General features: G+C 54.0%; 1 protein-coding gene across 2 annotated transcripts in view; it reads left to right on the forward strand.

The window, feature by feature from the left end:
• Positions 1–1,242: 1,242 nt before the first annotated feature.
• SMAD6 (SMAD family member 6) overlaps positions 1,243–27,659 on the forward strand; it is a 75,834-nt gene continuing 49,417 nt past the window's right edge. Inside the window, exons 1-3 of one of the 2 annotated variants that reach the window (XM_058541919.1) lie at positions 1,244–3,925; positions 11,554–11,610; positions 15,302–15,379. In XM_058541919.1, coding sequence (XP_058397902.1) covers positions 3,115–3,925; positions 11,554–11,610; positions 15,302–15,379 — 946 coding nt within the window. In that variant the 5' untranslated portion in view covers positions 1,244–3,114. Of the gene's footprint in view, positions 3,926–11,553; positions 11,611–15,301; positions 15,380–27,659 lie in introns of both variants that reach the window. The other variant, XM_058541920.1, reaches the window with a different exon arrangement.

Below are 27,659 nucleotides of genomic sequence, written 5' to 3' on the forward strand. Positions count from 1 at the left end.
ACTTTCTAGCTGTCGGGGATGAGCACACATACTGGTTTATGCCCCTCTGGTTTCAGCATTTTAGCACTCTCAACGCTATTTTCATTTCAATGGCAAATTAAATGGGCAAGTTCCTGTGCCTCAGTTTCCTCATCTGTAAAATGGAGATGATAATAGTCCCTATCAGGGTTGTTGTGAGAATTCAATGACTGAATCCTTGTAATGCTTGCCCACAGTAACGACTCAATAAGCACGAGCTATTATTATTGTAATCCACAGCCAAACCAGCAAATACCCCAATAAAAAAAAATATTGTACTTTACACTGAGTTCCTCCTTGTATTTTAAGATGCATTAATTTTCCCGGGGGCGAGAAGTCACTGAAAGGGGCCACAAGAGGGTCTTCTGGGTGCTAGTTACACAGGTGTTGTATTCACTTGTGAAAATGCACCCTGCTGTTCACTTGCGATTCCTGCCTAAAATGCACTCTCTCCTAGGCTCTTCATGGTTCTGTGAAGAACGCAGGGCAGGCGTCATGATCCCCATTTTTCAAACAAGAAACTGAGGCTGAGACAACTATTTTGATTTGGCCCAAGCAGTAGGGGATGCGGGTGAGGAAGCTTCTCCGGCCGGTTCTCCATTCGGGAGAGCAACCACGTCTCACAGAGAGCGCGGCGCGAACAGTACCTGACTCCAGGTAAACCTCAACAAATGGTTCTGAGTTCTCCCTGCACAGACCGCCCTTCACCCAGCGCACACCCAGCCTCCAGCCCGGCGGGGAACTCGCACCGCCGCACGCTCACCAGGCCAGCCCCACACGTGGGCACCCCCGAGGGAGACCCGCGCGCTGGCGCCCCCGCGGCCCCCGCAGGGGAATGGCGCCCAGCCCGGGGCCAATGAAAGCAGAGGAATTTCTTTCATTCAGTGCGGGGCCGGGCTCCTGCCCGGAAAGGGGCGGGGCGCCGCGCCGGGGGCGGGGCCGCCGCGCGCGGGGAGGGGGCGGGGCCCGCCCCGCGGCCCGGCCAATCGGCGCCGCGCCCTGGGGGGGAGGGGGGACCAGGCCTTTTTTCCCTCCGCGCGGGACCAATCCCGACTTTACAAGCTTGAACTTTTGCCACCCTCGGACGAGCGAGCGCGCCCGAGGAGGTACCCCGCCGCGCCGGCTCCAGGGGCAGGAGCGGCCTTAACCCTTTCCGCGCCGGGCGGCCAGCTGCCGCCGCCGGGTCCCCGAGCCAGCCCCGGACCCGGCGGGCCAGGGCCCCGCCTCCCAATCCACCCCCATTTCCGTGGTGAAACGTCGCTGGGGGAAGCACTACCGCTCCCCACATCTCTCTCCACGATGCACAGAATAAAATGGGGAAGGGGGAGGAGGGAGCACCCGGCCTCGAGGGGGCCTGGGACGGCTAGAGGACCGCCTAGCTCCGAGGGAGGCCCGTGGCGACCGTGAGGACCCCGAGAGAAGGAGACACTCCCCGCCTCTACCCCACCCTCTGCAGGTCCCTACCTCGGGCCAGCCTGGAGCCCCTGTGCGCGAAGCGTCCCAGGCCCCCCCGTCTGGGCAGCAGAGCGACCCCTGACTATGCGCAGGGGGTGTGGAGACCTCGTGTCATCACGGAAGATCCTGCTACCCCAACAAATCAGTTGCTCCCTGCTTCCAAGAGACGCACGCCAGGAAGGCACAACACGCACACCGATTTTTATTAGCCTTCCCTGGGACGGAGGTTTGGACCAACTCTAAAGTGCAACGTGTGTTTGCAAGTTTGTGCACAAGCCAGAGAGGCAAAGCGCCCCGTTCGCGTCCGAGTCTCAGTGGGTCCACCGAGCCCTTGCGCCGCCTGCCCAGGGTTTGTGTAACTGTTTGTGTGTGCGCGCGTGTGCGTGTGCTAGCTCGTATCCCTGCCCGCGGCGCAACGCGCGCCAGAGAGCAGGCTGTGGGCGCTGTCAGGCCCGGGGCGGGGGTGCCGGGGCGAGCGTGGGGCGGGGGCCCGGGCTCCGCCCGCCCCAGGAGCCGGCCCCTCGGAGCCTCGGGCCCTGCAATGGGGCGTGTTCTCCTTTAAGAGTTAAGAAACTTGAAACCTTGTTTGCGCAACAATCAGCGCCGCGGAGCCGCCAAAGTGTCTAGACTGGCATATGATGGGAGGCAGCCAATGACTCCGCGGCGCTCCTCCGGGGGCCCTCAGTGTGCGTTTGAGGAGAACAAAAAAGAGAGAGAGAGCCGAGCAGGGGAGCGAGCGAGGGAGCCAAGCCGAGAGAAAGAGCCGCCGGGCGCTGCTTCGCCAGACCTCGCCGGGACCGCGGGGCCACCGGGAGGCACTTTTTGTGGAGGGGGGAGGGGGACGACCTCTGCAGCCGCGGCGCCCGGGGCGTCCGAGCGCAGCGTGGGGCGGGCTGCGACCTCTGCTTCGTTGGATTGCATTTTTAATTAAGGATTCCTAGCAGCTCTTTGGGATTTTTACAGTTTCCACTCATGTGTTGACACTCGCGTTCAGGAGAAACTCGCTCCAAGAGCATCTAGCGCCTGGGACCTGAGACGGAGTTGGCTTTTCATGCATGCAATTCCAGGGATTTTGGTTTTGTTTGGGGTTTCTTTTTCTTTCTTTCCTTTTTTATTTTTCTTTTTGCAGGGAGTAAGAAGGAAGCTGAGGGTATCAACAAGCCTGCCTCTCGGATCCTGCAGGAAAAGCCCATGTAGTTAAGCGCCTGGGTTTTAAAGGCAGGGCTTCCCAGACACAGGGGGTTCAGCGCGAGCGCTTTGTGCTCATGGACCAGCCGCGCAACTTTTGAAGGCTCGCCGGCCCATGCGGGGTCTTTCTGGCGGCGCGCCGCTTGCAGTCTCCTTACAGCGCCGGTGCTGGAGTTGCTGAGCAGCCCGGCCGCCGGGGTCCATGTAGCCGCTGGCCCGGCGCGGACTGCGGCTCGGCGTGCGCGTGTTCCCCGCCGGCCCGCCGCGGCGAGCTCCCTCATGTTGCAGCCCCGCGGCGCCCCTTCGACGACAGGCTGTGCGCGGTCTGCACGGCGCCCGGCAACGGAGCTTCATGTGGGGCTGCGGCCCGCGTAGCCGGCGCCTCGCTGAGGGAACGGACCCTCGGTAACCGGAGACCGCCTCCCCCCCACCCCCGGCGCCAAAGGATATCGTATGTTCAGGTCCAAACGCTCGGGGCTGGTGCGGCGACTTTGGCGAAGTCGTGTGGTCCCCGACCGGGAGGAAGGTGGCGGCGGCGGCGTCGGCGACGAGGATGGGAGCTTGGGCAGCCGAGCTGAGCCGGCCCCGCGGGCACGAGAAGGCGGAGGCTGCGGCCGCTCCGAAGTCCGCCCGGTAGCCCCGCGGCGGCCCCGGGACGCGGTGGGACAGCGAGGCGCCCAGGGCGCAGGGAGGCGCCGGCGCGCAGGGGGTCCCCCGAGGCCCATGTCGGAGCCTGGGGCCGGCGCTGGGTGCTCCCCGCTGGACGTGGCGGAGCCGGGAGGCCCGGGCTGGCTGCCCGAAAGTGACTGTGAGACGGTGACTTGCTGCCTCTTCTCCGAAAGGGACGCCCCTGGCGCGCCCCGGGACGCCGGCGACCCCCTGGCTCGGGCTGCCCTGGAGCCGGCGGGCGGCGGGCGGAGTCGCGAAGCCCGCTCGCGGCTGCTGCTGCTCGAGCAGGAACTCAAGACGGTCACGTACTCGCTGCTGAAGCGGCTCAAGGAGCGCTCGCTGGACACGCTGCTGGAGGCGGTGGAGTCCCGCGGCGGCGTGCCGGGCGGCTGCGTGCTGGTGCCGCGCGCCGACCTCCGCCTGGGCGGCCAGCCCGCGCCGCCGCAGCTGCTGCTCGGCCGCCTCTTCCGCTGGCCCGACCTGCAGCACGCCGTGGAGCTGAAGCCCCTGTGCGGCTGCCACAGCTTCGCCGCCGCCGCCGATGGCCCCACCGTGTGCTGCAACCCCTACCACTTCAGCCGGCTCTGCGGGCCAGGTGAGCGGGCCCCCTGCGTGGCTGCCTTTCTGTCCGTGACACCTCGGGCGGGCGGAGCTGCGGGTGCTCCCCCGGGTGCCCCTGGAGCGTGGGAGTTCCCAGTGAAGGCGCCTCACCCTGAGAGGAAAGCCAGGGAGTGGGTATCTGGGCACACACATCAAATGGCAACTTCATCATAGGGCTCCCGCAAACTTAAAAAGGTACGCGTTGGAGTTTTGTCTGCGCAGCTTCAGGGACGTAATGTAAGTTCCAAACTCATAGACAGTGAAAGGGGAGGGCAGGCCTAGGAGAAGCCAAAGACAGGAGTGCCCCATCCACCCCCTCGCATTTACCCCTAGTCTGTGCCCAGGCCTGTATCATTTGTGTGCATATGCCTATACCATTCGTGTGCATATGTGTATACCATTCGTGTGCATATGCCTATAGCTTCGTTATACTTTCTTGTACCCAAGGAGATGTACATCGTAAAATTGGACGTAGACAGTTCATGGCTAGAGTCAGTAGTGTTCGTTGTCCCACTTGTTCCTTTATACATTTCGGAGCAAAGCTTTTGCAGGGTATCCCTTCTCAGAGTGGAGACCTCTCTCTTGCTCTGATTGCACCCAACATCCCTTGGGTGTCCAGTGCCAGGGCCCTCCATCATCATCATTCTCAATTCTATGTCCAGGTTTTGTATAGGGTGAGGGTCCTGGAGGCGTCTGTGAGTAGGCGAGGAAGCCAGGTATTTTATTACCTCTGAGAACTGCCCTCCTTCTTTGTTCTCTTGCTGGGATTTCCTGCACACACCCCACCTCCAGATCTTACCTAAACAGGCCCTGGGTGCTGGAGCAGACGTGAGGACAGGCGGGGGCTCCTGGCAGGCCAGAAGCTTGCAGTGCCCTCTGCTCTGACTTCTGCGCTGCAGGGAAGCACACTTTTTAGTTCGTAGCATCTTAGGGGTTGTATGCATCTTAGGTGGCATTGGGGGTTATGCAGGGGTGGGACTGTCAGAGAGTTACAGGCTGTGGGGCCTGGGAGGTCCCTGAGTTCCTCCTGTCTGGCCCCTCTGGAGAGTCAGCTCTCAGCGGGGCGGCACCTAGCGGGTCAGATCACAGGTCTTGTGACTCCCGGTGTGCAAGGGGAGGGTGGGCCTAGGAGCGTGGGTTTGTCTCAGGTGTCTTGTTTGTGTGTGGGGTAGTGGCTGGAGGAGAAAGGAGGATGCCTCAGTGCTCAGTGGTGGTTCCTGATGGTGCGTGGGGAGACGCAGCACTGATCTGGCCGCCCTGCTCCCCACATGGTCGCTCCAGACCCCTTTCAGGGGCGTTTGGCAATCCCTGACCTGTGGCCCACGGTGGGCATTTTGTGCCCCTTATTCCTCTTCCTGACAGCTTCCCCTGGAAGTGCCTTCTTCCCCTCTGCCACCCAGTCTCCTCCCTGCCTCTGGGGAAGGGGGCCCTATTGTGGTTGCCCTGTCTCTGGTAATTTTTGTTTAATGAGAGATAACAGGTGGGGCCCACTCTGCTGTTTCAAAGGCCCTGGCAGGTATTTTCTCTCTCACCAGTTCAGTCTGCCAGCAAATGTTTGTTGAGCACTTACTCTGTCAGGCAGCGTGCTGGGTGCTGCAGAGTGAGGTGGAATATGGGTAGGATCCATGCCCTCAAGAAACATAATCTTGCATGGAGATGGGGGAGATGGGCCAGGTCAGTGGGTCTGAACATCAGAGGTGGTGGGGTGTGTACATATGTAACAGGATCTCCTCCAGGAGGTCCGTAGCTCTAACCTGGAGCGGGGCCCCGGAGGATAGGTAAGAGGAGGTGGCTGTTGAGGAGGAGGAGGAGAGGGCCAGCTGAAAGTCCAAGTGCCAGGCAAGCTGAGGTGTGTGGGTGGGAGGGGGTGGAGTGAAAAAGTTGGAGACAAGGGACAGGACCCACCCCTGCCCCTACCCCTTGGGTTAGAAGTCAGCTTGGGGATTGGTTTGAGTTTGGTGGACTTGGGCAGTTACGGGTTGAGGGGCACACTGCAGTGGAACCATTCCTAACCACAGACCTGGTCTTGGGCTCTGCCTGGTCAGTAATGACAACTTGACCTTGGACTAATAACTTCCCCTCTACATCTCCCTACTGATCAGTGGGGATGGCTCTAGGAACATTCTCTGCATCTAATGCTAGGCTGAGCATTGGCACTTAACTCGGTTCCTCTTCCCAGAAGGAGGCGCTATTGCAGGAGCTGTGTGTGTTCTCCTGCCTCTTTGCCAGCCCAAGGGGCCCCCCATTCAAGCCACTTTAGGGGCAGCTGGGAGGACTGATGGTCTAGGAAGAGTTTCTAATAGGTGCCAGGTTGACCCTCTTGCTTCATCCCCTGCCTGATGGCTTGGGCCGCTGGGACTGAGAACTGGGGGAGCCCTTTGCTGCCCACCCCACCCCTGCCGCCTGACTGCCAGCCTGGCTCCCAGGAGCTGGGCGGGTGCATAGCTGGAGCTCAGCCGTGCGCGTCCTGATAAGGAGACTGCTCCTTCCAGGGTTCCGGGGGAGAGGCTGGGCCGCTGGGACAGACAGACAGATGGACACACACACGGAGCAGGCACCCAGCTAGAAAGTACACTGGAACACCCAGCAGGCCAACTGAGGGACACCCACCTGGCACCAGTCACCCCAGTGTCCCCCTGACCCACATAGGGAGCCCCAGTGACAGGAGGCCCCTTTCTGGGCAGTGTGGACCTGTGCTGCTCAGAGCAAACCCTGCTCCATCCATCACCTTGCTTTGGGGCATTGGGGCCAGTTCCCCTCTTTGGGCCTCTTCCCATCTATAAAGTGAGGGGCTGGACAGAACCCCTGACGTCTGACGGGCAGATTCCAGGTGACACAGGCCTGGCCTCCTGCCCTGCCCTCTCTCCCAGGCTTGTCTCAGAAAGTGGGGTCCTCCCTCTGTGCCCGGCTCGGCTCTGCCCGGGCCCTCCCGCCCCCGTGGGAGTTGGGCCCTAGCTCTCCCTCCCTCTTGTGTGTCTTTCTGTCCCGGGAAAAGCCCATTCGCTGAACTTGGTGCCTATGTGGACGGAAATGTGGAGAAATACTTGAATCACAGTTCTAACCTGTGTTTATAGGGCTCCTTTCTCCTGAAAGTATCCATTAACTTTGGAATAAATCTCCTGCTCTTTGCTTCACCACTTTTTTTTTGCTGTAATTATATTCAGTAAATTACTATTATCCAAATTGCGCCAGGGAAAGAGAGACAGAGCAAGAGAGAGAGCTTCTGAACGACTGGAGGAGGCCGCCTAGGAAAACACAGGGTTCCCAGGCCAGGACTATAGGAATTAGAATGGGCTAGAAAGTTTTCCTTTTATTTGGCCTGGCATTATCCCTTTGAAATGAGATCAATTTCAAGTAGGGCTTCCAAGCCCCCGCCCTGCCCCTCTGGCGGCCCCTCGGCCTGCCCGCCCTGCTCCTCAGAGCTCCTCCTTGGAGGTGAGGAAGGGGTGATAATGTGCAGTTTGCCTCTTACTGGCGCCAGCCGGCCGCGCTGTTTATCTGGCTGCCGGGGGAATCTGGGCAATTAGGCTCAGCCGGCCTTAAAGCACCAGGAGCTCCTTTTCGGCGTCTCCCACCCCGGAGCTGGGGGTTGAGCCTTCAGGTTCTGGGGATGGAGGGGACAGGTGCCGGGGAGGCCCCCTCTCTACCCAGAGCCACGGGGTGGAAACTGGGAGGCCCAGGGAGGCGTGTGGAGCCTTTCCTAAGGAAGATGCTGGGCTGCAAAGATGGGGTGGAAGCGAACATCCCAAACTGAAACTTTACCAGGCACTGGGAGAGGCTGTGAACTCTTCTGGCTTTAGCATCAGGGTCTAGATCCCGAAAGGCTAAGTAGCCCCTGAGGGCTAACCCGAGGCATGTCTGGCCTGAGCTGGGCTGAGCACTAGCCTTCTGGTGCACTCGGCCCCTGGCTGACTGCTCTCACTTCTGAGGAAGTTGGAGGAGATTCCTGGAGTTGATGCCTGAGTCTGGATGTCTGAGGGGCTGGAGTGTCTGATGTCTCTCTCTCATGTTCATTTCTTTCAGAGGGGTCTGCAGGGCTCTAGGAGTTCTCCCCTTCAAGTTTAAAGCGTATAAGTCATTGTCTAAAAATCAGCACAACTTTTGCAAGAATTAAGATAGCTTCCAAGAGGGGAGTGGACAGAAGGCCTGGAGGCTGGCAGCTCATGCTTTCTCTTCTGACCTTTTGTCTCACACCGAGTTCCACCTGAGTGCCCACCTTGCCCACCTGAGTTAATGGGGCTCCATTCTCCCAGATCCGTGGGGCCTGGATGTGTGGGACTGGAGTGGAGGTGCCAGTTAAAGATTACCCAGTATTGTTCATAGCAGCATTATTCCTAATAGCCAAAAAGTGGAAACAACCCGAGTGTCCATTAGCTGATGAATGGATAAACAAAATGTGGTATATCTATACAAAGGAATAGCCTTCAGCCATAGAAAAGAATGAAGTATGATAGCTGCTACAGCATGAATGAGCCTCAAAAACATTATGCAAAGTGAAAGAAGCCAGACACAAAAGGCCACAGATTATAGGAATCCATTTGTGTGAAACGTCCAGAATAGGCAAATCCATAGGGCCGGGAAGTAGATTTGTGGTTGCCTAGGGTTTGGGGGTTGGGGGAATAGGGACTGACTGTTAATGGGGACAGGGTTTCTTTTGGGGTGATGAAAATGTCCTGTAATTAGATGGTGATGTTGGTGTCACAACTCTGAATATACTAAAAACTACTGAATTGTACATGTTAAGAGTGAATCTTAGGGTGTGTGAAGGATAACTTAGTTTTTTGAAAAAAGGTAACTTGGTATTGGTCCCCAACTACCCCGGCCCCCTTTGTTTAGCTGAAGTAGAATAACATCTCCTACCTGCCTGCGTGGCCTTGGGTGGGTTCTTTACCTGGCTGGACCTCAGTTGCCCCATCAGTTAAAAGAACAAATTGAGTTGGGTGAACCTCTGATATTCTAAACCTCTGGGTCTTGGGGTGGAGTCTGGAGGCCCTCATACTTGTACTTGCCCGGAGTGGAATTTCGTGCTTAGCTTCCAGTCTCTACAGTTGTGAAACAGTTCTGTGCAAACCGTTTTGCTGGAGCAAATGGAGACCTGGTCGAATCCCTCCTGGAGGCTTTGCAGTTCCTCACTAGCTGGTGTGTCTGACATTTCAAGTTTGTAGATTTGCTTTCTGTCACTCACATTAGAACCCCCAGCCCGGTGTGGGCATGGGTAGTGGGTGTCATAACTCAAGGCCCCAGGAGGCTCCTGCGACCCCTTCCCCCTCCACCTTTTGGGTCCCAGGTCAGCAGAGCCTGGAAGAGATGCTAGAGTTGGTTACAGTGGCTTGACTGCAGCCACCACTGCCCATTGCTGCCAAGTTTCACTCTTGGGGACGATCCGGAGGGCACAGCTCCCCACTATGCATAGCCTGGGCCTCAGCCAGCCAGATTTTTGCAAAAGGAACCCTAACCCGGGAATTGCGGGCCTTCTGATCAGTTAGTGGGGTAGTAGAAAGGGCATGAGGCTGGGGTCAGGAGACCTGGCTTCCGGTTCTGGCTCTACAGCCAGTTCCCTGTCTGGCCCTGAGGGAGTCACTTCCACTGTCCAGGCCTCAGTCTTCTCCTCTGTAAGTGGGAGTGCCGGCCGCAATTCTCTTTCTCCATGGAGCTCTAGCCCTACCTGTGTTTTTGCCTCTTGTCCTGAGAGGCTGGTCCTCACTCAAGTCTGGTCTCTAGCCCCTCCAAGGCCTGAGGACCGGTGGATAAGGTGGCTCCTACTGAAGTCTTGAGTCCTGTTTGAGGTCTCCGTTGGGTCACCCCTGTGGCCCCCTTGGTCCTCTCTCTCCACACCTTTGTCCACAGATACCCGCATCTTTACCTTTATCCTCATCACCGTTGTCTTGGTCCACAAACGTTTACTGAGCACTTTCTGTGCACGTGATGTACTGGACCCACCTGGGGTGAAGGGGGCAAGACGGGGTGCCTCTTGATTGCTGGTCTCATTGGCGTGTAGAGCAGAGTTAGGCCTGGGCTCAAATTCCAGCTCCACCATGATTGGGCTGGGGGACACTGGGCAAGTCAGTTTTCTCATCTGTAAAATGGGAATAATAATGGCCATCTTATTTATTTTTGAGAAAGGATGAAATAAAAATAGGTGCCCCATGAGCGTGATTAACCACTCTGTACCTGAGATCCAAAAGAATAAAATACAATGAATGAAATGGCGTGGAGAGAGACACAGGGTCGGCGTTCAGCAAATGTTTGCTTCTCTCTCAGTGGCTACTTCGTGATTCACTTTTCCTTCTCCCTAACTCCTGTCCACAAAAGATTCCCTGTTCCTAGACCTCAGAGCCTTTGCTTTGTTGAAGTAATTTCTGGCTGGAAAAGCCAGGGTGGGGAAGAAGAGAAGCTGCATTGGGTGTACAGAGCAACACAAACGCTCCTGTGACTAATTGTGCCTTATTATCATTGCGAAAAACACTTATTACCCCTGTGTCATTACTGATACCTGCCTAATAATAGTTATTACCACTTTACTACCACTGAGAGTTTGTTTTGGTTTGCGATTTGATGGTGTTTAGTTTCATTTATGGAAAATGAAGGGTCATTTCATTCATGCAAATTGTTACTTAGTTTAGCAAATTGTTACTTCCCTTAAAGCAAGAGGCTAAGGAATTCTTCTGAAGACAAAGTATATGTTTTTAAGGAGGAGTATTTTAGGCAAATGAAAGGAAACCAGAAGAAAAATACCATCGACAGTAAGGAATCACAGAGGGTCTGAGCTGGAAGGCCGTAGAGAGCTGTGTTCCATCCCTTCTCTTATCAAAGCGGAGATGGAGGACGAGATCAGGAAGGGACTGGTTTAAGGTCTCCCATCTGGGTAGCTGGGTTTGGCTTCCTGGGTCCCAACCAATCATGCCCTCCTCTGTGCCCCAAAGAATGTTAGTTATCATGCAGCTTGTTTGGAAACGAGCTTCTGTGTCTGGGCCTCTGCACTCACACTCGGTTCTGACTAGAGTTGCCAAATTTAGCAAATAAAACTACAGAATGGCCATTAAATTTGAATTTCAGATAAACAACACGTAATTATTTAGTATAAGTATGTCCCAAACATTACAAGGAACATACTTATACTAAAACATTATGTCATATATATCCGAAATTCAAATTTAACTGAGCATCCTGTATTTTATTGGGCAACCGTGGCTCTGACTTTCCCTGCACCTGCGTTTCTCTTGTTATAATGATAATAGTTACTGTTTGTGGAAGCAAGAGTTGTACTAAGCATTTTACATACTTTATCTTCACTTGCCCTCCTGGCAAACCTGGGCGGTCTGTATAATTACTGTCCCCATTTTAGAGCTGAGGAAATAGGCTCAGAGAGGTGAAGTAACTTGCCTGAGGTCACACAGCCAAAGGTGGCAGAGCAGAGATTGAGCCCAGGTCTGTACCCCAAGCCTGCGGCCTTCCTGTTGGGCAATGCTGTTACAGTGGATTTGGGCAGCAGAGGTGGTGGGAGAAAAGGAGGATTTCCTGGGGGCTGGGTTTATTTGAGGACAGCAATAATCAAAAGCATGTAGAACCCGCAGGTGTGAACTCTCCCACCACGACAGTGACACGTTGTCTCCTGTCTTCCAGAATCACCGCCACCCCCCTACTCTCGGCTGTCTCCTCGCGACGAGTACAAGCCACTGGGTAAGTGTGTCCTCCTTCTGACCCTTGGGGAGCTGCGTCCATCCTGGGCTCCCCTTCAGTCCAGCGCCACCTCAGTGCTGAAGGGCTGGAGCGGGGAGGGAGGGAAAGCCGGCCTGGTTGCCTTTGAAATGGGGTGAAGTTTTACAAACACACCCGCAGTTGGGCCAAAGCAGACCCAGCCTCTGCAGCAGGCTATTTACATCTTGAAATTCCTCAGCTCATCATTAACCTCTCTGTGACCTTTAAACATGGGCCTGTGGGAGATGAATGGGTTTCGACTTACGCATCTCATTGGAGGTGGGTTGGTATTTCTGTCTCTTCTCTCCCTCCCTCAGCCTTAGGTTGTCCTCTTATAGTGTGTGTTAATTAGTACTGTGACAAATAGGTTGAGCATGAAGTCATGGTTAGGGGAGCTATATGTTTTCTCCCATTTTAAGCCAAAAAGCTCACCTGGGCAGAAACAACAACTGGAAAATCTAGAAAGCATGTATATTGGTCCATAGAGCCCCTAGCATGGATGGTCCCCTAGGTGTGCTCAGTGGAGTTGGTCATGTTTCTTAGACAGGTCCCATTCAGAGGTAGAACGTGTTTTCTGTAAATCCTTGGGGCTGGATGAGCAGCTCATATATGTGATTTTAAAAGTCGTGATGGCTTGTTTCCTGGCCATCCTGTGTCCCCCAGTGGAGAATCCCAATGGTGGGGCGAGTTCAGTTGGCTTTCCTATACCAAGAGAGCAACTTTGTGACCCGGCAGTTCCCGTGGGACTCAAGCTTTAAAAGTCAGATGGCGTGGCAGTGATGCTCACACGTTCCACCAAGTGACCACAGAAAGTGGGTTTTGTTTGGTTTTTGGTAAAGGCCTCTTCCCAGTAGCGTGTGTCAGCATCATTGGGGAGGTCACTTCCAAGTGTCATCGACTCTCAGGCGTCCAGTCCAGTTTTTCTTTCAGGCCCCTCGTGGAGTCCGAAGTGCCCACCGGATCCCTTCAGAGTCTGACCTCCTCAGTCTAGGAGGACAGAGGCTGTCCCATGACGGTGTGTGAGTCAGTGGCTTAACGATGGCAACTTCCTCATTGTTTTTCCTGAAGTATAGTCATCCCGTGGATGGAGGAGCTTTATTTAGTTCTCCGAGGAGCTGGAGAGGTCATTTGGTGGGACCCTGTCACTTCGTAGATGAGGAATCAGGCTGAGGGACAGGGAGGGCCACCCAGCTAATGAGCAGCAGAGCTGAGGCGGAAGCCAGAGCAGCCCCCTGTTCAGCTGGGGGTTCCCCATCCTTTCCTCACAGGCCTGTCTCAGCATTTCCTAGGTCAACATAATTGCACTAGTCACTTAGATCCCTTGTTCCATTAGAGAAGAAAACCCTCAAACGTTCTTAGTAAGTGTAGCACCTCAGTTTGTATGTCAAGGATCATTGCCCCGAGGAATTGTGGGTCAGCCTGTGGTAAAGCAGCAAAATTCAGGACACCGTCCAGCCCTGCAGAGTGACGATTCGGAAATCAACAGGTGTCCCAGTTATTTTACAAATGGGCCAACCGAGGCCTAGAAAGAGGAAATAACCCTTGCTGGTGGTCATATAACTCAGGGGTGTGCAGGCTCCAGCCCACCATCTGTTTCGGTATGGCTCACGAGCTAAGAATGGGTTTCACTTTTTTAGATGGTTAAAAAAAAATCAAAAGAAGGGTAATATTTCCTGACATGGGAAAATTATATGAAATTCAAATTTCAGTGTCTGTAATAAAGTTCTGCTGGAACACAGCCATGCTCACCTGTTTCCATATTGTCTGTGGCTGCTTCCACAGGACACCGGCAGAGTTGAGGTAGTTGAGATGGCGAGCGTATGGCTCACAAAGCTGAAAGTATTTATTATTGGGGCCTCTGCAGAAAAAGTTGGTGACCTCTGGTTTTGCTGACTAATAGTGGAGGTGGGACTCGAACCTGGGGCCCCAGCTTCAGTTGGGGTCCCTCCTTGGGGCTGGGGCAGTGACCAAGGGTGGGAGTGTTCTTCTACAACAGCCACTTCTACAACGGCACTTCAGACTTCAGGGACCTCACTGGAAGCTCTAGATGATGGCGGGTGTGTGACAGGGTCTTAGTAGCTGGAAAGGGTGGAAACCGCCTGTCCCCACTCCTGGGAACCTCACAAAGCTGTCTGTGCTGGTTCCACAGCGGTTCACTAAGAAATGAGGTTCAGCCTGCAAGGTTGCTACTTCAAATGAGAAGTGGCCGCAAGACTCAGGGAGCCGAACACTTTGGGAACATTAGGTATTAAAAGCAAAACTCTTAAGAAGTTCCCACTAAGGTACTGAGGTTATTATATTTTTAAAAGAGATTTTCCAACTGTCCTTACTTTCCTCCTAACACGTTTTACCAGCAGATAACTTTTCTGTGCCCTGATAAATAGTCCGAGTTATTGTTTGTATTATTTTCCTTTCCTTGCATTGTTGCTTTTTCATAAACAAAAAGTCAGTTCACTTCTAAGCCTCTGTGATCACATGAGACCCAAAAACAAAATAAAACCCAGAACACCCAGTCAGCATCTGGCAAGTGGGAAATGACAAAAAAAAAAAATAAAAAAGGCCAAATTGGTTAATGTTTCATCTTCCCCCTCCCCAACCCATGTGGTAAAAGGAAAAAATTCCTGCAGAATTCTAGCTAGCTAGGGCTGAGGCTAACGGTTTTGTCCCAGGAATCCCCGGCTTGGAGTGGCTCTCCTGAGCCAGGTGGGACCAGCCAAGCCAGACCTGGGTTGTGCTGGTGAGAAGATGAAGCAAGTTCAGCAGGCCTCACAGAACATGCCTTCCGACTCCTGGACAGGCCTGTCCCTTAACGGGGACAACACCCCATTGCTGGTAGCAGAGGCACAGGCCCAGGAAAAATTTTCCAAGTCTGCCTGCTTCAAAAGGCATCGGCTTGTCAAGCCAGCAGCTCAGCCTTCAGGAGAAAACGCGCGAAAAGATTTCCCTGCGCCGCCTAACTGCACTGCAGACGGGGGACAAGGAATAATGCACGCCATATGAAGTACTTAAAACCACTTACACAACAATGAACGCCTTAAAAAAAAACCAGTCCAGGCATTGAAAGTTGCTCTGTGAGCAGGTTTGGATGTTAGGGAGTGGAGGAGGGGAGAGAGAAAAAGTTAATCTGGGAGCAAATGCTTGAGCCCTTAATTAGAGGGGTGTAAGCGGGACAGAGTGAGGATGGCTGGTAACTTGTTAAAACAGAGTTTCCCCAGCTCCAGCGGGAGGAAGGAAGGAAGGAAGGAAGGAAGGAAGCAAGAAGGAACAGCTTCAAGAATTTTAATGGTTGTAATTAAGTACAGCAACTATGAATTGTTTAGGGGCTTATTTTAACCTTACCCAAGGAGGCTCCAAGTTGCTACTTGCTCGGTCCCCTGAACTTGGGTTATTTCTGTGGTCAGAGCCATTGAAACTTTTTCAGGTGCCAGGGCTGCTGCAGTCAGCATTTTCCAGAAGAGTCCCAGGGCTGGCCGGCCTGGTCTCGTGCCATCATGGGACGGGGTTACAGAGTAGCATCAGAAAGTTGTGAGGGGCGTGCTGCCCCTTGCAAGCACTTGCATGCGCCCACATGTGCACACATACACGTGCACGCACACATAGAGATGCATGAGAAAGAAGAAAAGGGAGGAGCGCCCCACAGCGAACTAAGTTCTCTTTCTCTTTCCTTCCGTAGATCTATCAGATTCCACATTGTCTTACACTGAAACGGAGGCCACCAACTCCCTCATCACTGCTCCGGGTGAATTCTCAGGTTGGCTTTTTTTTCTTGCACGTTGCTGTCATGTTGAACTTTACAGGAGGGGACAAGCTGGGGGGCATGATGGAGGCCTCTTTGGCTACCCCCTCCTGTTCTTTTCCCTTTTCCTCCCACCCCTTGGATAGGAAGACTGCAATGTCTTTGTCACTGGTGTTTTTGGGGTTAAGAACCGTCTGTGTGGATGAAACCTAAAGATGATAACTTTTAAAGTGCCTGTTGATCCACGTTTTAACCAGTTGTCTCTACTTTGTTTCTCGTGGAAATGATTAAAGCCCAGCACAGCTCTCCATCCCTCATTTTAGCAAGGGATCCTCTTCTACCAGCTGCCAAGAGGCAGCAAAATGGATGTGTTTGTATATATTTATCTTTGTAGGTTTCTCCTCCAGTCCCCACTCTAAGGAAGGATCGATGGGAAGGGTCAGAAGCGGGGGAAATGAAGTGGGTGGAAGGAGCTTGAGGGAGGGTCTGGCAAGTGAGGAGTTGGCTGGTGTTTCCATGCCTCTGCCTGAGCAGTGGATGCTGGGCTAGGAAGCAGAGAGAACCTGGTTGGAGCCCCCCACCCCCTGCAACTAAGAGTTGGCTGTAGGGACTCTCCCAATCCAGGGAATACCTAAATCAAGCTTCCCTTAAGAAATGAGAGGTTGGTAGAGGCCTGGGGGCATCAAGGGCCAGGAGGGATTTGGGTGCTGAGGTCCGCGCGGCCCTTTGGGAGCATGGCGTGTGGGATGCGCTATGAGGACAGCTGGGGCTTGTGGTCTAGCTCTGTGTCGTGTGGAGTGACAGCCCCTCGGGCTGGAGCTGCTTCCCAGGTGGTCCTGGCTGGATCTCCGCGTGAAGGCCTCTGTCTGCGTCTGAGCTGTCCTTCCCCTACCCCACGCCCATGTCATAATAGCAACAACAGTGATCACAACTATTTATTGAATGTTGACTTTGGGCCACGTCCTGTACTTGGGCCCCTTTATATGCATCATCAGAACAGCAGTAAAGTAACTTGCTCAGGGTCACATAGTAGCAGAGCCATCTGCCACTGTGCTACTGTGCTCCTAGCCACTGTTCTGTCTCCCACTTTTCTGCAAGCGCCGAATGGACCTCTGATAAACTTATTTCGCCTGAAGTTTTGTCTATCTTCTTGCCGTGCTTGCCCCATGACTCTAAGGGTGTCGTGATGCTGGCTCCTCACAGCTGCCTGGCTGCTTCCCGTGTTCAGAGCCCTTCCCCATCCGTTCCGTATTCCACCACAACCACCGGAGATCACAAGGGCATGTCTGTTTTAAAGATGAGAAACCAGAATCCGGAGCAGGAAGTGACTTGCCCAGGGTCAGATAGTGGGCCTCATGGCACAGCTGGTACTGGGGTCCAGGTCTTTGGCGTCCTACTTGCCTTTTGGTGTCTGGTGACCCCTCTCACTGGGCCACTGTGTTTTCTTCTCTGCCTTTTGGCTCTACTTGGTTATAATGTCTTTCTCTGAAAGACCTAACCAGATGAACACAAGAAGTTAACATTTTAATCCATTCTTTTTCCTCTGTACCTGTGTGGATGGAAGCCACATATAATTTTGAAGCAAGAGGCATAAAAGTATTTCTGAATGCATGGTTTTGTGTCCCCGCCCACCCTCAGTGTATTTAGATGGATTACATCGGCATTAGTTGTCTGGACAGATGGGTGATTTTTCTACATCCCATTCCCCCCATTGTTAATGGTGGAAACTCCCCTGTGTGGAGGTGCCTGACAGTTTCACCATGTGCTCACACACATAGTCTTTTGATCTCTGTCATCTCAAAGCATGCCTGGTGTGTGGCTCAGGCAGGAAGGAGCAGACCCCAGAGCACCTCCAGGAGGCCCCTACTCTGATCTGGTTCCCAACAGAGAGCGCCCTCTGGAGGCTGGGAGGTCTCCAGAGACCCTGGGGCCATTAGATTTGGCCGCCTTGGGGCCCAGTGGGCCTGTGTTTGGGATTCCTGCCCGGTTATCCCAGAGCAGTCTTTGATGCTGCCTGGTGGAAGGCCCCTGCTGCTCTTTATTGTGGACGAGGACTGTGTGGTTCTCATGAGAAAACTTCTCCTGCAGTGGCTTGGAATTCTAAGGGGCTAAAGGAACTGGGAAGGAAGTTTGGGATTTCCAGTGGGAGGGAGATTGAATGGGGTCTGGTGGACTTTGATCTGAGTTCCAGGTGGTCTTGATAGGCGAGTGGAACGTTCCCCATTGTGGTCATCCAGGCTCCTTCCGGGGGCGACATGCGTCTCCTCCCACTCTGGGGGCTCACGGTTCAGCTTTTGCAGCTCACTCGTGCTGTGGGGATCTGAGGACCAATGGGTTGGCACTGCCCCTGCCTCCTGTCACACTGGAGGACAGGCTCAGGGAGGAAAAGGCCCTGAGTGGTGACGGGCAGATGATGAAGGCAGGAGTCATCCTGCAAAGATGGAATGCAGGGTTGTGCCAAGGGCAGGGCAGGAGGTGAGGTCAGAAGGGTAAGGGGCAGGATGCGTTGGGCCAGGCCAGGGCGTTTAAGGTTCAAGGACAGGTAATGCTGCTGCTGTTGCCGACCACAGTGACGTTTGTTAACACTTACCACTTGGCACTTTGCTAAGTGCTGGTCATTCTCCGTCTCACTGACTCCTTACCACAACCCAGGGAGATGGAGGGGATGCCCTCCATTTCATAGTTGAGGAAATGGAGGCTTGTGGCTGGGCCAGCTGTCCACAATCCCAAATCGTAAGTGGATGGCAGCCTGAGCAGCCCAGCTCTCCCACCCTGAGGGCCCTGCCTAGCATTGCAGCAAGGCTTCCTGTCCCCTCCCCGAGACAAACCCCGGTGGGGGACAGGGGCAAGGTAGAGTGATCTATAGCAGCCTGGGGACAGCCTGTCCTGATTTAAGCACCAAGGATAGAGGTAGGGAGCTGGCAAGAGGCACAAAGCTCTGGCTTCATCTGTGTCACCACCAGGCAAACCTTGCAGGCCACCCAGAGACCACATCGGCCAGCTGCCCCAGCACCCCCGTCTCCCTGGGTCATGAGGGGCTGCCATCCCTGAGAGCCTGCCCCCTCACAGTGTCTTAGGACAGGCATCACGCTTGAGCCGGGTGTCTGCAGCCCCAGGACGGAGACCGCCCTTGTTTGTCTCACACAATGACAATCCCAGAGCCCGGCCTGGGCTGTCTATTTTTATCCAGCTCCAAGGTCTCTGTTCCACTTTCCTGTCCTGTTGTTGAGGCCACATTAGGGGGAATGGTGGGAATTTTGAGGCTCAGTCACAGCCACGCAGGCGAGGACGCATTAGTGGGCAGGGCGGGGGGCAGCAGGGCAGGAGACTCTTGTTTTAGCTCCCTGCTGAATGGTTGACAGAACACTCTCGTCCATCCGATCTCTACCTTTGCTCCAAATTTAGATATGTGATCTCTGCTAAACAAATGAGAAAACTGAAGCTCAGAGGGGGCAAGTGACTTCGCCAAGATCACTCAGCAAGGGGCAGGATGCTGAGACTCCACTAAATCTAAAGGGACCCTTACACCTGGAGTCTCCAGTGGGGTTTGGATAAAATTGAAAACCTAGAAGTCCCTTTTGGGGTGCTTTCAGAACCTTGATACTCTGGGTTCCTTGCCTAACTCAGGGCCTAGGGCGCTGCCCCCTGACTGTCTAAAGCCCCGTAAGGCCATCCTCTTCCTCTCTGCAGCATCTCCACCCCTCTCCCATTCCCTTGATTTCAGTTTAGTTTGGGGAAGAAAGCAAGATTAGCTAGTTAAATTCATACTAAGGTGTGAGTGGCTGGTAGGCAAACCTTGGCAATTTAAAGGCAGAATATGCCATAATCCAAAGAATTTCAGAATGAAGGGCCACATGGGAATGGCCATTCTGAGAAGGGTTGAGGGAGGAGGGCAGAGTTGTCTCGGCTCTGGGCTACTTGAGGCTAGAAGAACAGAGTGAGCATGACACAAGCTTTATGCCCTGGGTGAGAGAGGCTTGGTGCTGAATGAGCTCTGGGCCGTTGAACAGAGCCTGAAGTGGGGGGGCTGCTTTTGAAGCCAGTCCTGCCCACTCCAATGCTATGGGGCCAGTGGGGTACAGCACTGGGCAGGCTTCTGCAGGACCTAGTGGCTCCCCTCTGGTATCCTATTCTAGTGCCTATTGGATAATTGCTCAAGTGCTATATTAAGCACCGACTGTATGCAAGGCATGGTGTAAGCTGCCTGTCATGGGGACTGGGCAGTCCCTTTTGCTGATCTTGGATATGTGTACCAATATCTCAGTCCTCGGGGCATACTGGTTTCTTTAGAGCTGTGTCAGTGAGGGCAAGCCCCTCATTTTAAAGAGGAGGTGGCCCGGGGAAGGAAGGGAGCTATGCAGGACCACGTGGAGAGTTGGGGGCTCAGCTGGATGTGGGTGTCTTTCCTCCACCAACCAGACTGTAAGCTCCTTGAAGGCACAGATCATTCTCGAGGATTCTTGCTTTTTGTAGATTGACAGAGTTTGGAACAGAGGCTCAGAGAGGTTAGGAGAGTGGCTTAGGGCCACACATCAAGTTTAAGCAAGTAGAGCCAGGTCACAACCCAGGTGGGTCCACGCTGCCCACCTACTTGTCACGTTTCCTCTCAGTGGTCCCTGAAGAGGTGCCCTTTGGGGTCGATGTTGTCTGATGTTCATTGTTGGTACCTACAGAAGCCGGGAGAGGAGCGTGTGGGTGCAGTATTGTTTCCTACTGCTTCCTGATTCTAGGGTACAGGCATGCTCTCCTCAGATGCCCGCATCTAACACAGACCCTAGAGCTCCTTGTTCTCTGAGGTGCTCAGGTCAGTTCAGTTAGCGTGTGCCGAGCTTCTTCTAGCAAGGTGGGCTGAAGAGCATGGGATGCGCACCAGGGCACCCTGGGTTCAAGTCCCGGCTGTCCCATTTCCTAGTCGTGGGACTTTGGGCCAGACACCTAAGCCCTCTGCCCCTCAGTTTTCTCACCTGTAAAATGGGGGTGATACTAATGACATACCTGTATGGTGAGAGTTAAATGAGATGATGCCTATGAATCAGCCAAGGCTTGGTAGGTGTGGCCATTACAGTGTGCCAGGCACTGTGCTTAGGGCTGGGGCACAGAGATAAAAATTACATCATCTTTGCCCTCCAGGTACTCAGACAGGTAAAGATACAAGCAGTAATAATGAGAAGTGGTAGAGGCGGCAATCCAGAGAAAGAAGGGATTAGTGATCGCCTCTTAGTGTGGTGGGGAGGTGGCCCAGGAAGACTCCATGGAAGAGGTGATATCCAAGTTGGGTTTTACAGGATGAATAGGCGTCTACCAAAGAGAAAAGATTTGGGGGTGGGAGACATGTTCCAGGTAGAAGGGATAGCAGGTGCAAAGGCCTGGGGGTGTGCAAACAGCCAGATGCTGAGAAACCAGAAGGGTTGAGGAGTAGAAAGCCAAGCACCGGCGTTAGTGGGAGACGAGGCGGGGAGAGGCCAAGGCTGGCTAATATTTTTTAAAAACTTTTTACTGTACTGTACAGAGTGCACAGGTAAGTGTCCAACTCAGTGAATTTTTACAGACTGCTCACACCTGGGCGACAGGCGTGTCCTAGGTAACATTGCTGTCACATGATGGTGCTCAGTCCTGACACACCATAGTGCTCATTGCCTGTGGGTGTAGAGGTGATGCGTGTTGAGTGAGTGGTTCAGAATAGAGGGTGGGAGGGCAGGGGGTAAAGTGTTAGCTGAAAAGAGGGTTTCAGTTGGCTTTGGGGAGCAGGAAGGAAGTTCTACCTGGAGTTTGGGGCATATGGTGCCCTGAAACCATCAGACTTGACCCTCGATCAGTCCCCGTGGGTTAAGAGGTGGCCCTTGGGGGTGGCCCACAGCCGCTCTGCCTACCCCACCGGTCAGGCTTCAGCCTGGAAGTGGTGGCTGGGTTGCGGGACTGATGCTGAGCTCCAGGGCCAGGACCAGCTTGCCATTTCCAATTCAGAAACGGCCCCAGACTCCTTGCCTCCTGGGGCGGGGTGGGGGAGAAGGAGCACTCCCCTCCAGTTCCCAAATCGGCAGCATTTGGAACTTACCTCAAGCCTCTGCCATCGTTTTTTTAGCTTTGACCAACCAAAGAAAAAAAAGCCACCTTCCCTCCTTGAAACCTCCCGGTGTCTCCCAGAGGGACCCATTCTCCCTGAGCTGGTTGTTTGAGGCTGGAGTAGAGGAGGTGAGGGATGAAGGGCAGGAGTGACAGGTGACTCCAGCAGTCCCGGGAGGACCAGGCAGTTGGGGGTGGGGAGGGTCTGGCCAACCTAGTTTGCCAAGAAGCAGTGCCGGGTGGTGAGCAGCGCGCTGGAGTGGGCTCCAGGCTCGGCTTTGCCCTCACCCTGCAGTGTGACCTCAGCGAAGTGCCTCGCCTCTCTCGTCTCAGTTTGCTCAGCTGTCCACTAGGGCCAACGGGCCGCTGGTCTGAGGGCCCTTTGATGCTGATGTGCTCCAGGCGGACGGTACCAGCTCCTGGGCCTTGAGGGGTTATGCAGAGAGCTGGGGCTTCTGGCCCGCAGCACCTTAGCTTCTCATCGCTGTTCCAAAGCAAATCTACAGCCTGGGCTGAGGCTGTGTGGAAGGAGGAGATGGGTGTCCCGGACCCCCATCCCAGAGCACTAAAGCTGGGGGACTGGAATGAGGGTACACTCGACTGATGAAGAATCCAAGGCCCAGAGAGGGCCACTGACTTGCCAGAGATCACACAGCTTTTACACTCTCCAGGATCCCTGACAAAAGACCCCAGGGCTGGTGTGTTTGCTGACTAGGCTTTGGGGTGACAAGTCAATGTATCGAACATTTATTAAGAACCTACTGCATGCCAGTGCAGGTGATACAAAGTGAAGAAGGTCTGGACCTTCCCCTTTAGGAGCTGATGGTCTAGAAGGAGAGGCAGACAGCAAGCAAAGAATGGTGGATGATTGTGCTCCACATCTGTGGAGATGTGGGCAAGGTTTAGCACCAGCACAGAAACAAGAGGAGGGGACTCTGTTGGGGTAGAATGGTGTGTTCAGGGAAAGCTTTGAGGAGAGAGTGATTCTGAGTTGGGTTTTGTAGGTTGACTAGGAGTTCACCAAGAAGACAACAGGATATCAACAGCCTGTCAGAAGGAATGGCTTGTGCAGAAGCAGGGAAGTGTGCAATCGCACTATGTGTTCTGAGGTTGTTTGTGGCTAGAAGGTTAATGTGTGATAGAGGGGGGGTTAGGGAAAGAGGAGTCCAGAGAGGTTGTCCTGAATCTGGAGGAATGGGCTGGAACAGAGGGATTGTGGTCACTGGGGCCAGGGGAACTCTGGGATATATTTGGTCCTGAAGGGGCTCTGGGCCTTGTCTGGCATCCAGCACAGGGCCTAGCCCATAGCCTGAGGTCACTGTGGAATAAATGAATGAATGAATGAATTTTTGCCTGGGACAAAGAGCTCCAGAGAGATAGAGAACATGTAAAGATAAAGACAGAAGGATGATAACACACATTTAAGACTCACAGCTGGCACAGAGCTCGGTGCCAGGCACTCTCTGAGTGCTGTGCATGTTTTCATTCATGGAGTCCTCCCAACAACTCCATGAGGTAGCCACTTTGATTAGCCAAATTAAAGGAGAAGTAACTTAGGCTCAGAGAGGTGAAGTAACTTGCCTAAGGTCACCCAGCTAGAAAGCAGTAGACCTGGCATCAGAACCCAGGCAGTCTGGCCCCTTTTGGGTTCTCCATTGTCTGGTGCAGTGCCCTCTTTGACCCCTGGAAGATGCAGGACTCACATGATTCTTGCTCCTCTGGGGCTCCTGTGTCCCTGGGTACCCGAGATTCAGCATGGACACTGTCACTGGGCCCCAGAGCAGCTCTGCTCACTGGATGGTTGCTGGATGAATAAGTGAGTGACCAGTGAGATGGCAAGTGGGTGGGCGTGTGAGAGGAGGCTACTGGGCTGAGGGGAAGTCGGGGGCTGTCCAGGGCTGTTTGACTCGAAGCCGGAGGCAGACAGACCCTGCCATTCACTGTGCCTCAGGTGACCTACATCACCGGGGGAACCAGCAGGTTTTCTGAGCAGACCTGAAATTCCAGAAAATGCACTTGGTTGCATCCAGCCTAATCATAACCATCTGTCTGCCGGCCCCACGGCTCACCCTCCTCCTGTCCCCGCTGGCTCGCTTTCCCCGGCGTCTGTAGCAATCGGGAGCTGCGCTCGAAAGTTTCCTTGTCAGGCTAGAGCTGCTGTTGCCAAGAGCTCCTTCTTTGATGCAGAAAATATATCCTGAAGGTACTTTGTCAGATGTTTTTATATTAAACATTCTCCCTCCAGGGCCCTTGGCCGCCAAGGGAGGCGGAGATGCATCGCTTTTCCAGTTGCCCTTCGTGGAAAGAATTCCTGGGGTTCACGGGCCCTTTTCCCATGCCTCCCCTCACCCCCCTGTCAGGGCCTGGCATCCCCAGCCAGAGGGTAGGGCCTTGGGGGCTGGCACCCCTGCAAAGCAAGGGCTGCCCTGGCCTGAGGGAAGGACGTTACCCTCACCCTGTGGTAGAAGTTCCTGGGTTTGGAAAAACAGAGGTCTCGTGTCTGGAGCGGACATCAAAGCCACTGTCCCAGACTGCAAGGTGAATCATCGCCAGGACTTTAATTGGTCTTTAAAAGGAGAGGTGGGAGCTCAGAGATGGAAGCCTGGAAGCCGTTTTAGTCTCTCCAGGTCGTCCGGGCAGAGCTGGGAGAAGCTTGGCTGTCGGGCCTTCGGCGCCGGGTGGGGGAGAAGGTGGAGAGGTGGGCTCCGTCACACAGCCCGAGATCGGGAGGGCAGGGCAGGGCTGGGGCCCTATGGCTCCTCAGCAGCCCTGGGAAGCAGCTCAGGGCAGGGGCTCTGCTGGGCAGATGTGGTCAGTGGGGGGTGTTGGGAGAGGGTCGGGGGCAGAGGGTAGCTGTTCTGGCTCCTGCCTCTTGGGCTGAATGGGGTGAGTGGGGTGCCCGGCAGGCACCTCTGTAGACAGGCTGTCCGTGTCAGCCCATCAGGGTGTGTGTGCGCCAGGAAGCCACAGACTGAGTCTCTCTTCACCTTCCTCTGTCCTCCCGTCCACTGCCTTTTGTCGGGCACTGAGGCGACACACTCCCCAGCCCCCTGTGTTGGGTCCCAGCCTTCCACTCGGGCTGTGTGGTCTTCTGCTAACCACATGTCCCCTCTGGGCCTCAGGTTCTGCCCTGATGGGCTGAGGGATGTGGAGGGTCACTCCCAGGCCTACCCCCAGGGTCACAAGAGAAGAGGTGACTTTGTTTTCAAAGCAAAGACTCCAGGCTGCTCTCAGAGGGCTGATGTTGGGAATGGGGTTTGGGGGCCTTGACTCTGGGCAGGGCCTGGGTCTCCCCCACCTAGCACCCAGTTCGGCCTGGCATGCAGTGGATGTGGGACTGTGTTTGTGATTCACGGAAGGGACCCCCAGAGGGTTTAAAACAACAGATTTCACAGAGAGGCCGCGGCTTCTCTTTACTCCCAGACTCTCTCAGCTCATGTTGTCTGTCTCAGGCCCAAGGAAACCCTGATTTGGGTTGGGGGAGCTGGGCCTATGCTGCTGTTTGACCTGAGAGAGGAGCTCTCCCAGGGTGGAGAGGGCCCAGGCACCTGGGGAGACAGACCCCGTCTCCTCCTACCTGGCTGCTCTGCTGTGTCTTAGCTGCCTGGCCTCTCTTTCACAGGGCAAAGGCCAGAGACGGCCCCAGGGGCTTCCTCTGAGTCTAAAGGTAGTGCCACACCTGGCCTGGGGGCCAGGAGACCCAGATTCCAGTCCTGGCTCTGTCCCACATCTCAAATTGCTTCCACTCTCTCCATCTGTAAAATGGGTCAGTTGGTCTAACTCATTGGTTCTTAACTCTCTTTGCACATTAAAGTCCCCGAAAGAGTTTTAAAAAGCTCAGTCCCCGTTCTAGAAATGCTTGGGGTGGGACTGGGCATCAGGATTTTAAAAAATTTCCCAGGTGATTCTGATATGCAGCCAGGGCTAAGAACCCAGATGTAGGTGGACCTAGAGCATCCAGGCTATCTTCCCCTCAAGGCAGGAGACTTTTCGATGTCTGGGCCACCAGCCTGTACTTGGTTACTTCTGGGGACGGCACACATGGTGTGCTGAAACAGCCCATTCTGTTTGTGAGCTGCCTCGGCTCTCGTCCCTTCAACTGTGATGTGCACTCTGGGAGTTAGCTGTGCGAGAGCTCCAGTGAGGTCACATCTGACTGTCCCTCTGAGGGTCACCAGGTGCCTACGCGTTGGATTCTCACCACAACCTGGTGAAGTGGGTGTCGTAACTTCCAGTTTTCAGATGGGAAAACTGAGTCTGGGAGGTGGTTAAAGTGACCTGCTCAGACACTCAGCTAAAGGCCAGCTCTGACCAGCTCCTCCACGGCGATGTTGTAGTTCTCATCCTCTGCAGGAGGGCAGGTTCTCTGTGATTGCTCCAGAAAGCTGGGGGCAGCCCCGCCCGAGCCTTGATGCTCCCTTGGGTCTGAACAGCTTTACTGAAAAATAAAATGAGCCACTCAGCTCTGCCCAGGCCTGCTTCTAGACCTTGGAGTAGGGCGCGGAGTGAGGGGTATAGATGACGGCGTTGCTCGGGGACCCAAGAGGGCAGAGGTGAGAACCCCAGACTTTGGGGCCAGACAGACCTGCGGTCTCTCTCTCTTAGCCTTCCTTTGCAGCCTTGTTTCACTCCAGTTCTGACAGATGGGCTTGGCAACACCTCATGGACTCCTGGAGATCCCATATGTACCACAGGTAGCACAGTGCCTGGTACAGGTAGAATTTTCCATAAGTGGTAATTAAGTGGATTGGTAACCAAGTAGCAGCATGAGGGATAGGATTGTGTGAAGGAGAAGACACCCAAGGTAGGGCCTTCTCAGGAAACGTAGACTCTAATTGGAAAGATTGGGAAAAAATCACTTCCTCGAGAGGCAGGCTAAGTGCTGTTTGCTGAGTGAACAGTGTGGGCTGGGAGACAGCGCTGCTCAGGCCGGCTGCAAGGGATGCTGGGAGCAGAGCTGGGGTGAAGGAGGTGGAGGGTTTCACCAGGCTGAGGGGGAAAGGGCACCCCAGGCCTAGGGAACTGCTGGGCAAAGGCACGACGATGTGAAGATGCTTGTTCTAGGAAGAGGAGCCATCTTGGCAGGATCAGAAATGAGGCTCACAGGGAGGGCCTTGAATGCCTCTTCAGGGAGGGGTCAACTTTCCTCTGTTGTGGGCCACGGCTGTGCGTCCCAGAAATACTTTTGACTGATAGATGGATTGACTACAGCCTTGTCCTCACAAGTGGACAGTTTTCCCGAACCAGACGGATTCACGTAACTGCTGTCCAGGTCAAGAAACAGAGCATGACCTCAAAAGCCCCCTCCCTGGTCCCTTCCAGTCACTTCCCACCCGCCACGGGGAACTAAGCTCTTCCAAACTTGAAACACCATAGGCTAGTTTTCCTCTTTTTGAATCTGGTGCAAGTGGAAGTGTACACTATGGGCTCTACGTTTTTTTCTTTTTTTTATAATTGAGATATAATTGATGTATAAAATTGTATTAGTTTTAGGTGTACAAATCACGATTTGATAAATGGGATATATGGTTTGAATATGAATATATTGTGAAATGATTACCACAATAAGTTTAGTTAACATCCATCACCACACAGTTACACATTTGTTTCTTGTGATGAGAACTTTTAAGATCTACTCTCTTAGCAACTTTCAAATATACAATACAGTATTATCAACTGTAGTCACCATGCTGTACCTTACATCCCCAGGACTTAACATATCTTATAACTGGAAGTTTTTACCTTTTGACCCCCTTCACCCATTCCCCCCGCCCCCACCAATCCTGTGGCTCTTTAACTTGACAGAATGTCTGTGAGTTAGTGTTCACAATCCATGTTGCTGTGAACGCTGCGCTCGCTCATTCATTGCTGGATAGTAGTCTATGGGCATGTCCCATGGTTCTCCTAGTCTAATGGATCCATTCCACTACTGATGGGCACTTGGGCAGTTCCCAGTTTCTGGCTCCTACCCATGATGTCACAATAAATATCCTTGGACAAGCCTTTCTGTGGACATGAGGACACACTTCTCTTGGGCATATACCTGGCAGTAGAATCACTATGTTGTACTTCAGATGTGTGGTCAGCTTTGTTCCATGCTCTTCCAGACTGTTCTCCAAGACCACAGCATTCAGTCAGAAACCCTTCTAGGGGGGTTTTTGTTCATCCCACCCATTTTACAGATGAGACCAGAGAGAGGCAGTGCCCATCCTTGGCCCCAAAGCCCCCAAGT

The sequence above is a fragment of the Diceros bicornis genome, chromosome 5, assembly GCF_020826845.1.
Source record: "Diceros bicornis minor isolate mBicDic1 chromosome 5, mDicBic1.mat.cur, whole genome shotgun sequence".
NCBI classification, from domain to species: domain Eukaryota; kingdom Metazoa; phylum Chordata; class Mammalia; order Perissodactyla; family Rhinocerotidae; genus Diceros; species Diceros bicornis.